Source organism: Hordeum vulgare, chromosome 2H, assembly GCF_904849725.1.
Source record: "Hordeum vulgare subsp. vulgare chromosome 2H, MorexV3_pseudomolecules_assembly, whole genome shotgun sequence".
Taxonomy (NCBI): Eukaryota; Viridiplantae; Streptophyta; class Magnoliopsida; order Poales; family Poaceae; genus Hordeum; species Hordeum vulgare.
In genome coordinates, this window is record NC_058519.1 from 655,276,789 (window position 1) to 655,287,228 (window position 10,440).

The window sequence follows — 10,440 nt, forward strand, 5'->3', positions numbered from 1 at the left end:
CAAAAGCTAGTGCCATATTTTAGTTAGGACCGAGTCCACCTCTCTTGAATTCCATCCAGATACATAACATATAGAGGACGCTAAAAAAAATACCTTCCTGGTCTGGTCAGACTTGAGACGCTCGGAGCAACAATGATTGGCAAATCGCGCACGCCATAAACGCGCTGTCACGGCGCGCATCCGCCGTCCGCTCCGCACCGCACTTATCTCGACGCGCCCCCGCCGCCTTCTCCTTCCTTTCGCGGCGCCCGGCTGGAATCCCCCGAATCCCACCCTATAAAACCCTCGCCGCCGTCGCCTCAATCTCCCAAATCCAAATCCAACTCCGACTAGAGCAAAGAGCAGTCAGCCGATCGATCTCGGAGCCCCACCGCCACTCGATCCGATCACGATCACGATTACATAGAGCCCAAGAAGATTAAACCGCCGCCGCGATGAAGGTGCAGACGGAGGCCGCCGCCGGCGCTGGGGGAGAGGGCAAGCTGGTGATCCGGCAGGTGTGGGCACACAACGTGGAGTCGGAGTTCCATGCGATCCGGCAGGCGGCCGAGCGGTTCCCGTACGTGTCCATGGACACTGAGTTCCCGGGCGTGATCCACTGCCCCAGCAAGCACCACGCGTCCCTGACCCCGTCGGAGCGCTACGAGGCGCTCAAGGCCAACGTGGACGCGCTCCACCTCATCCAGGTCGGCCTGGCCTTCGCGGCGTCCCCCGACGCGCCGCCGTCGGTGGCGTTCGAGATCAACCTCCGCGAGTTCGACCCGCGCGTGCACCGCCACAACCCCAGGTCGGTGGCCCTGCTCGCGGACCACGGCCTCGACTTCGCTCTGCAGCGGAGGCACGGCGTGGACGCGCGCGTGTTCTCCGCGCTGCTCATGTCGTCGGGGCTGGTGTGCTCGGGCGCCGCGGCGTGGGTCACGTTCCACTCGGCCTACGACTTCGGCTACCTGGTGAAGCTGCTCATGGGCCGCAAGCTGCCGCGCACGCTGCCCGAGTTCATCGGCCTGGTGCGCGTCTTCTTCGGCCAGCAGGTGTACGACGCGCGCCACGTCATGGACAGCTGCGCCGGGCTCTACGGCGGGCTGGACGCCCTGGCGGCGCAGCTGGGCGTGGAGCGCGCGGCGGGGATGTCCCACCAGGCCGGCTCGGACGCCGCGCTCACCTGGGACGTGTTCCGACGCATCCGGGAGGTCTACTTCGCCAACAGGCAGGGCCTGGGCGCCTTCGCCGGCGTGCTCTACGGGCTGGAGCTCGACCTCGCCCTCGCGCCCGCCGACAACGGCGGCGGCAAGAAGTGCGGCGCCGCCAACGCCAACGGCAACGCCGTTACCGCCAACGGCACCGGCACCGGCACCGGCAAAGGCCGAGGTGGCAGCAACAACAACAGGCGGGCCGTGGCGGCGATGAGATGATTAGTTAACCTTGGGGTTAATTGCTGATGATCCTCCTACCCGATACCTTGATTAGCTTAGCTCGTGCGATGCCCGTCTGTTGTGTTGTCGATGGATGGATGTGTACATACAGCTAGCGGCGTTCCTTCGTTTAATCCGTGATTTGGATGATGATAATTTATAATAATAACAACATGTGTTCTTTCGTTGGTTAATTCATTCATTCATTCATAATCTGTCTGTCTAGACGGTCATTCATTCATTCGTTCGTAATCTGCACTGTGGTGTGGTGGGCGTCAGTCGAATTCGTCAATCAACTGCAAAGCAGAGGAGAACAGAGCAGAGCAGAGGAGGAAGCAGAGCGACTCGCACTGTGGTGTGGTCTGTGGTGGAGCAGACGGCCGCGTGCGTTGCGTGGACCGGGCGTTTGACCGGCCGGCGGGCACACTGGACTGGAAGAAGAAGAAGAACAAGTCACGAGGGTGGTTGGGTTTGAACGCGGTGTGGGGAAAAGGGGGAAAGGAGAAGGTAGAATCGCAGCAGGGCAGGCAGAATTCCACTCTGACGACAAGGCAAAAGCATGCATGCGCGTCTCAACTGGGGCACAGAAAGTTGCAGGCAGACGACTCCACACACTGCCTCTTGTTTCTTGGTCAACACACTGCATTTCGAGCTCATAGCCTACTGCTACTAGCACTCATCTAGAGTAAAGCAGCGCCCACGCGTATCAAGTTATCTTCTTCACATCAAGTTCATCTATAGGAAAGGAGAAGAATTACGTTTCGATCAACAAAAAATCACATACGGATCTCCAAAACCTACTCAAAGTTCACATAACGGCCAACATGTTCTACTTACAGTACTAAATAACTACAAATTCAGAACGGAGACGGTGGAGATTTACCACTTTCTCGTAGGGCCTATGCCCACACGTCCGCCGCTGGTGAAGGGTCTTGGTCGTCATCGTTGGAGGTGCGGCTATCACCGTCACCGTCGTCGTCATCAGCGTCAGGTAGGACGATCGACCCCTTCACCCAACAAACCGCCTTGTCCAGCTCCCGTTTTAATTTGGCGACCCAAGCCGCCTCCGTCACTGCCTCTTTTTGCCTCGTGCTCCAACTTCTCAATATCAAGTCGGAGCGCCTTCGTGTTCTTCTATCATAGGTGTCGAGCGTCCGTCTCCTTCGCCATGAAGGGCGGTGATAAACCCATGCGTGGAGCCGCTCGTCCTAGTCGGGCTTCGCCTGCATCCCGCGGCGGCGGCGCGCGGACTGCTCCGTCGCATCCCTCTCACTTGCCCGCTACCTCTCGCGACGGGCAACGCGGGCAATAGCACCTACCGCTGCCCGCATGGAGGAGCGTACAACAGCGAAGGAGACGGTGTTGGGGAGGTGTGGACTGTGTTGTCCTGACGGAGTTGCGCCCGGGCCCGGAGGGTCCAGCTCCTGCGTCTCCGCTACGTCGACGTGGGAGTTGCGGCGCCGCTGCAGATCCGAAGCTACCGCCGATGTCCACCTTGGATCGCTCCAAGGCAATGCGGAGGGCTAGCTCCTCTTCGTAGTCGACGTTGGAATCAGAGTGGCTGTCGGAGATGGACATCGCATTGGATTGGATCAGAATCGGAGAGGAAGAGAAGAGGACGAAGCGAGAGAGAGTGAACTAGGTTTCCGAGCGAGGCGCCGGATATGAGTTTTTATGGGACATCGGTGGGGTCGATGGTGGGTCAAACGTGTCAGCCCCATATCCGCCCTAGATTTGGGCTGGATATGAGGGGTATCGGTTAGGGCAGGCATTTGAGACGGGTTTGAGAGGTCCGATTGGGTCGCTTTTTTTTTACTAGTCAGTAATCGGACGGTCTGCGTGAGCGTTCGAGACGGGTTTGGAAGGTTCGCGTGTAGATGATTTGAACCCTAGTCGTCGGACACTCAACCCACTGACCACAGTCCCCTGGCCCGGTTGTTGCCTTTGGGATGTATGGGTGTCAGATGGCAGCTATGGTCCGGCCTGTCTGGTGCCCTATGAGATACCAACCGGATGTCGTCACTCCCGTCCTATGAGTTCAGCGTGCGAAGTGCGTAGCATGGGATGATTGTGGTGGTGTAAGGGTGACCATACATGGACCTAATCTAGGCTGGTTTCGAGCCTCCAAGGTGTGGATTTGACGGAGGGCTTGTTGCCGACCTGGCAGCAGTGGTTGCGTGATGGCAGTCGTGCTCAATGAACACGGGTGGTGCGTCTGCACGAGGGAGCGTGACCATGCGAAGTTCCATAGGAGGCATGGACGATCTATGTTCCTAGGGGGGATGTCCTTGTTGTGTTTCGTGTCTCAGCTTCATAGATGTGGCACGGTGCTTGCTTCGTGGAGCAGGTAGGGAAGATGGGTGAGGTCGTCGGTGAAAGCAATAAAGTGGCTACAGTTTCATCGATGATGGCGCCTATGGGCACAATTTTTGTTGTTGGATGCATTGATGTTGTAGACCATCTCAAGCGATAGTTATTGACAAAAGGGGATGAATATGTTTTTTTATGAAAGGCTTCGAAACAGTCAATATCTTCGAAGTAAGAGAAAGTGAACCAGGATCTAACAAGTGTAACATATCAAGGAACTACGCAAGGCATGCATCATAGTGATGACCGAAGAGATATGGCAAGCATACACATCATGCATAGTGAGGACCGAAGAGATATGGCAAGCATACACATCATGCATATAACGTTGCATCGAAGAAAAATAGATGCAACACTAAGACAAATACACGAACAGATGAATGTCGTCGGTGAATCTTTTCACACAGAGACGAGCAAGCGAAGGCTCCGCAGTCCAAAACTGTAAGTAAAGGAGTGAAGACATAGAACAAATTGCATGGTAGAGATAAATGATTTGTTAGATCAGTTCCAATTGATGTGACAAATGTACGTCTGGTTAGGGAGGCTGAGATCGAACCTACAAGACCACGTCTTCACCTTATTTCCCTTGAGCTAAGATCACTTAGATCTCACCCAATCACTCTGGTAAGTCTTCAAGGTAGACTTCTGAAACCTTCACAAACTTGGTCAGCCGACAATCCATAATCAATCTTGGATGCTCACACCATGACGTCTAACCGTCTGGAAGATCATAGTTTTCAAGTGTAATAAGTCTTTGTCTCACTTAGAACAGACCGACTTCACTAATGCTCAAACAAGCTAGCTCTATGTGTTTGGGTTTATCCTCGCATGATATCTCTGTCTCAAAGTCTTTGAGGTAGATTGCTCCCAAATGAGAGAAGTCGTGCAATAACTCGGAGCAGCCACCAACTTACGATAGAGGGGGTGGGCTATTTATAGCCAAGGGCAACCCAACCTAATATGAGCGATCTGACGATTTCAAACACACACGCCGGCTTTATTTGGGCTCCGAGCAAAGCTCACTAAACCAAGTCTTAAAGAGGTTTCCTCTCATTGTCTTCACTATAAGATATAGGTATTTGGGTTGACATCACGTCAGTTTCTGACTTCAATCACCTTGACCCACTTAACCTTACGGTGGTTCCTATGACTCGGGAAAGAAGAAAATGAAACTGCCAGAAGACCTAAGTTTTCACGTTCCATTGTCTTTGGGCGAATGACTTCGCACACCACCATTATCTTCAATGTCTCGAGACATTTTTTAGGGTCATATTCAAGGGGTAAACCGGATCTTCAGGGACTTCTATCTGTATTATAATGTGTGCTCTCATAAACACATTACTTCCTCAACCATATTCATCTTCAATACTCCAAAACCAACGATGGGTGGCACTAGATGCACTTACAGTCTCCCTCTTTTTGTTGATTGACGACAAGTGGTTGAAATTTTCAATAGGGATAAAAATACTTGAAGATAAAGAATATGAGATGTTGATTACAAGGTATAAAGAGCTCCCCTCGAAGAAGTGCATATGAAGATTTTGCTTTGAATGCAAATGCACATGCACTAGTAGAAAACGGGCCTTTGGCTGGGACCCTTTAGTCCCGGCCTGCCTCTGGGCTGGGACTAAAGGTTCGGCCACGTCGCCCCAATTCTCAATGCCTCCCTCGAGGCTTTAGTCCCGGCCCGTAAGGAGCCTTTAGTCCCGGTTCGTGTCCCAAACCGGGACTAAAGGGCTACGCGGCGGGAAGTGGTGGTGGCAACCGTTCGTATCCCCCTTTAGTCCTGGTTGGTGGCTCAACCCGGGACTAAAGTGTTGGGGAACGTCGCATGGGAAACAAAAAATTTCCTATGCGCACAAAGACCTATCATGGTGATGTCCATCTACGAGAGGGGATTTCCGATCTACGTACCCTTGTAGATCGCACAACAGAAGCGTTAAGAAACGTGGTTGATGTAGTGGAACGTCCTCACGTCCCTCGATCCGCCCCGTGAACCGTCCCACGAACCGTCCCGCGATCCGTCCCACGATCCGCTCCGATCTAGTGCCGAACGGACGGCACCTCCGCGTTCAGCACACGTACAGCTCGACGATGATCTCAGCCTTCTTGATCCAGCAAGAGAGACGGAGAGGTAGATGAGTTCTCCAGCAGCGTGGCGGCGCTCCGGAGGTTGGTGGTGATCTAATCTCAGCAGGGCTCCGCCCGAGCTCCGCAGAAACGCGATCTAGAGGTAAAACCGTGGAGGTATGTGGTCGGGCTGCCGTGGCAAAAGTTGTCTCAAATCAGCCCTAATTGCTCCATATATATAGGAGGAGGGGAGGCGAGGCTTGCCTTGAGGCTCAAGGAGCCCCAAGGGCTGCGCCACCAAGGGAGGAGGAGTCCTCCTCCAATCCTAGTCCAACTAGGATTGGAAGGTGGAGTCCTTCTCTCTTTTCCCACCTTTCCCTTTTTTTCTCTTCTTTTGGTTTTTCTTTCTCTTGCGCAAGACAGCCTTGGGCTGACCCCACCTACTTGGTGCGCCACCCCCAAGGTCCTTGGGCCCTCCCGGGTGGGTGGTCCCCCCTCCCGGTAAAGATCCGGAACCCATTCGTCATTCCCGGTACATTACCGGTAATGCCCGAAAACCTTCCGGTAACCAAATGAAGTCATCCTATATATCAATCTTCGTTTCTGGACCATTCCGGAAACCCTCGTGACGTCCGTGATCTCATCCGGGACTCCGAACAACATTCGGTAACCAACCATATAACTCAAATACGCATAAAACAACGTCGAACCTTAAGTGTGCAGACCTTGCGGGTTCGAGAACTATGTAGACATGACCCGAGTGACTCCTCGGTCAATATCCAATAGCGGGACCTGGATGCCCATATTGGATCCTACATATTCTACGAAGATTTTATCGTTTGAACCTCAGTGCCAAGGATTCATATAATCCCGTATGTCATTCCCTTTGTCCTTCGGTATGTTACTTGCCCGAGATTCGATCTTCAGTATCCGCATACCTATTTCAATCTCGTTTACCGGCAGGTCTCTTTACTCGTTCCGTAATACAAGATCCCGCAACTTACACTAAGTCACATTGCTTGCAAGGCTTGTGTGTGATGTTGTATTACCGAGTGGGCCCCGAGACACCTCTCCGTCATACGGAGTGACAAATCCCAGTCTTGATCCATACTAACTCAACGAACACCTTCGGAGATACCTGTAGAGCATCTTTATAGTCACCCAGTTACGTTGCGACGTTTGATACACACAAAGCATTCCTCCGGTGTCAGTGAGTTATATGATCTCATGGTCATAGGAACAAATACTTGACACGCAGAAAACAGTAGCAACAAAATGACACGATCAACATGCTACGTCTATTAGTTTGGGTCTAGTCCATCACATGATTCTCCTAATGATGTGATCCCATTATCAAGTGACAACACTTGCCTATGGTCAGGAAACCTTGACCATCTTTGATCAACGAGCTAGTCAACTAGAGGCTTACTAGGGACAGTGTTTTGTCTATGTATCCACACATGCATTGTGTATCCAATCAATACAATTATAGCATGGATAATAAACAATTATCATGAACAAAGAAATATAATAATAACTAATTTGTTATTGCCTCTAGGGCATATTTCCAACAGTCTCCCACTTGCACTAGAGTCAATGATCTAGTTCACATCACCATGTGATTCCAATGAATCCAACACCCATATAGTTATGGGGTCTGATCACGTCTTGCTCGTGAGAGAGGTTTTAATCAACGGTTCTAAAACTTTCAGATCCGTGTGTTCTTTACAAATCTTTATGTCATCTTATAGATGCTGCTACTATGTGCTATTCGGAAATACTCCAAATATCTACTCTACTATACGAATCCATTTCACTACTTATAGTTATTCAGATTAGTGTCAAAGCTTGCATCGACGTAACCCTGTACGACGAACTTTTTAACCACCTCCATAATCGAGAAAAAATCCTTAGTCCATCAGTTACTAAGGATAAATTTTGACCGCTGCTAGTGATTCAATCATGGATCACTCTATGTACCTCTCAACAGACTTTGAGTCAAGGCACACATCAGGTGCGGTACCCAGCATGGCATACTTCAGATTCTACGACCAAGGCATAGAAGACGACCTTCGTCTATTCTCTTTATTCTGCCGGGGTCGAGTTTTGAGTCTTACTCAAATTCACACCTCACAACGCAACCAAGAACTCCTTCTTTGCTGATCTATTTTGAACTCCTTCAAAAACTTGTCAAGGCATGCATCTTGTTGAAACTTCTATTAAGCGCTTTCGATCTACCTCCATAGATCTTTGATGCTCAACGTTCAAGTAGCGCAATCCAGGTATTCCATTGAAAACTCCTTTCAAACAACCTTGTATGCTTTACAGAAATTCTACATTACTTTTGATCCACAATATGTCAACCACATATACTTATCAGAAATTCTATAGTGCTCCCACTCACTTCTTTGGAAATACAAGTTTCTCATAAACCTTGTACAAACCCAAAATCTTTGATCATCTCATCAAAGTGTATATTCCAACTCCGAGATGCTTGCACCAGTCCATTGAAGGATCGCTGGAGCTTCCATACTTGCTAGTATCTTTAGGATCGACAAAACCTCCTGGTTGTATCACATACAATGTTTGCTCAAGGAAACCGTCGAGGAAACAATGTTTTGACATCCCATGTGCAATATTTTATAAATAATGCATCAACTACTAACATAATTCTAACATACTTTTAGTATCGCTACGAGTGAGAAAGTCTCATCATAGTCAATTGTTTGATCTTGTCGGAAACATCTTTGTGACAAGTCGAGCTTTTCTTAATAGTGACTTATCACCATCATCGTCTGTCTTCCTTTTAAAGATCCATCTTTACTCAATAGTCCTATGACCATCAGGTAGTTCTTCCAAAGTCTACACTTTGTTTTCATACATGGATCCTCTCTCGGATTTCATGGCTTCCAGCCATTTGTCGGAATCGGGCCCACCATTGCTTTCTCCATAACTCGTAGGTTCACTGTTGCTCAACAACATGACCTCCAAGACAGGGTTACCGTACCACTCTGCAGTAGTACGTGACCTTGTCAACCTACGAGGCTTGTAGTAACTTGATCCGATGCTTGATGATCACCATCATCAGCTTTCACTTCAATTGGTGTAGGCGCCACAGGAACAACTTCCTGCGCCCTGCTACACACTGGTCAAAGTGATGGTTCAATAACCTCATCAAGTTCTACCACCCTCCCACTCAATTCTTTCGAGAGAAACCTTTCCTCGAGAAAGGATCCGTTTCTAGAAACAAATACTTTGATTTCGGATCTGAGATAGGAGATGTACCCAACTTCTTCGGATATCCTATGAAGATGCATTTATCCGCTTTGGGTTCGAGCTTATCAGACTGAAACTTTTTCACATAAGTGTCGAAGCCCCAAACTTTCAAGAAACGACAGTTTAGATTTCTCTTAACCTGAGTCTATACTGTGTCATCTCAACGGAAATACGCGGTGCCCTATTTAAAGTGAATGCGGTTGTCTCTAATGCATAACCCATAAACGATAGTGGTAATTCGATAAGAGACATCACAGCATGCACCATACCAAATAGTGTGTGGCTATGACATTCAGACACATCATGACACTATGATGTTCCAGGTGGCATGAACTGCGAAGCAATTTCCACATTGTCTTAACTGCGTACCAAAACTCGTAACTCAGATATTCATTTCTATGATCATATCATAGACAGTTTATCCTCTTGTTACGACGAACTTCACTCCGAAACAGAATTGAACTTTTCAATATTTCAGACTTGTGATTCATTAAGTAAATACTCTTGTATCTGCTCAAATCGTCATTGAAGTAAGAACATAATGATATCCACTGCGTGCCTCAGCACCCATTGGACTGCATACATCAAGATGTATCACTTCCAACAAGTTACTATCTTGTTTCATCTCAATGAAAACAAGGCCTTGCTCATGTGGTATGATTTGCATGTCACTAGTGATTCAAAATCAAGTGAGTATAAAGATCCATCAGCATGGAGCCTCTTCATGCAATTTATACCAACATGACTCAAGCGGCAGTGCCACAAGTAAGTGGTACTATCATCATTACCTTGTATATTTTGGCACCAATATCATGAACATGTGTAACACTATGATCGAGATTCAATAAACCATTGAAGGTGATTATTCAAGAAAATAGAGTAACCATTATTCTCTTTAAATGAATAATCGTATTGCAATAAACACGATCCAATCATGTTCATGCTTAACGCAAGCACCAAATAACAATTATTTAGGTTTAACACCAATCCCGATGGTAGAGGGAGCGTGCGACGTTTTGATCATATCAACCTTGGAAACACTTCCAACACGTATCGTCACCTCGCCTTTAGCTAGTCTCCGTTTATGCCGTAGCTATCATTTCGTGTTACTAATCACTTAGCAACCGAACCGGTATCCAATACCCTCATGCTACTAGGAGTACTAGTAAACTACACATCAACATCATGTATATCAAATATACTTCTTTCGACTTTTGCCAGCCTTCTTATCTACCAAGTATCTAGAGTTGCTTCGCCTCAGTGACTGTTCCCCTCATTACAGAAGCACTTAGTCTCGGGTTTGGGTTTAATCTTG

General features: G+C 48.9%; 1 protein-coding gene across 1 annotated transcript; it reads left to right on the forward strand.

Moving 5' to 3' along the window:
* The first annotated feature begins 279 nt into the window (after positions 1 to 279).
* Positions 280 to 1,606, forward strand: LOC123431274 (probable CCR4-associated factor 1 homolog 11). The gene has a single exon (XM_045115094.1). The coding sequence runs from the start codon at positions 435 to 437 to the stop codon at positions 1,410 to 1,412; it is 978 nt and encodes a 325-aa protein (XP_044971029.1). The 5' UTR covers positions 280 to 434; the 3' UTR covers positions 1,413 to 1,606.
* The last annotated feature ends 8,834 nt before the right edge of the window (positions 1,607 to 10,440 follow it).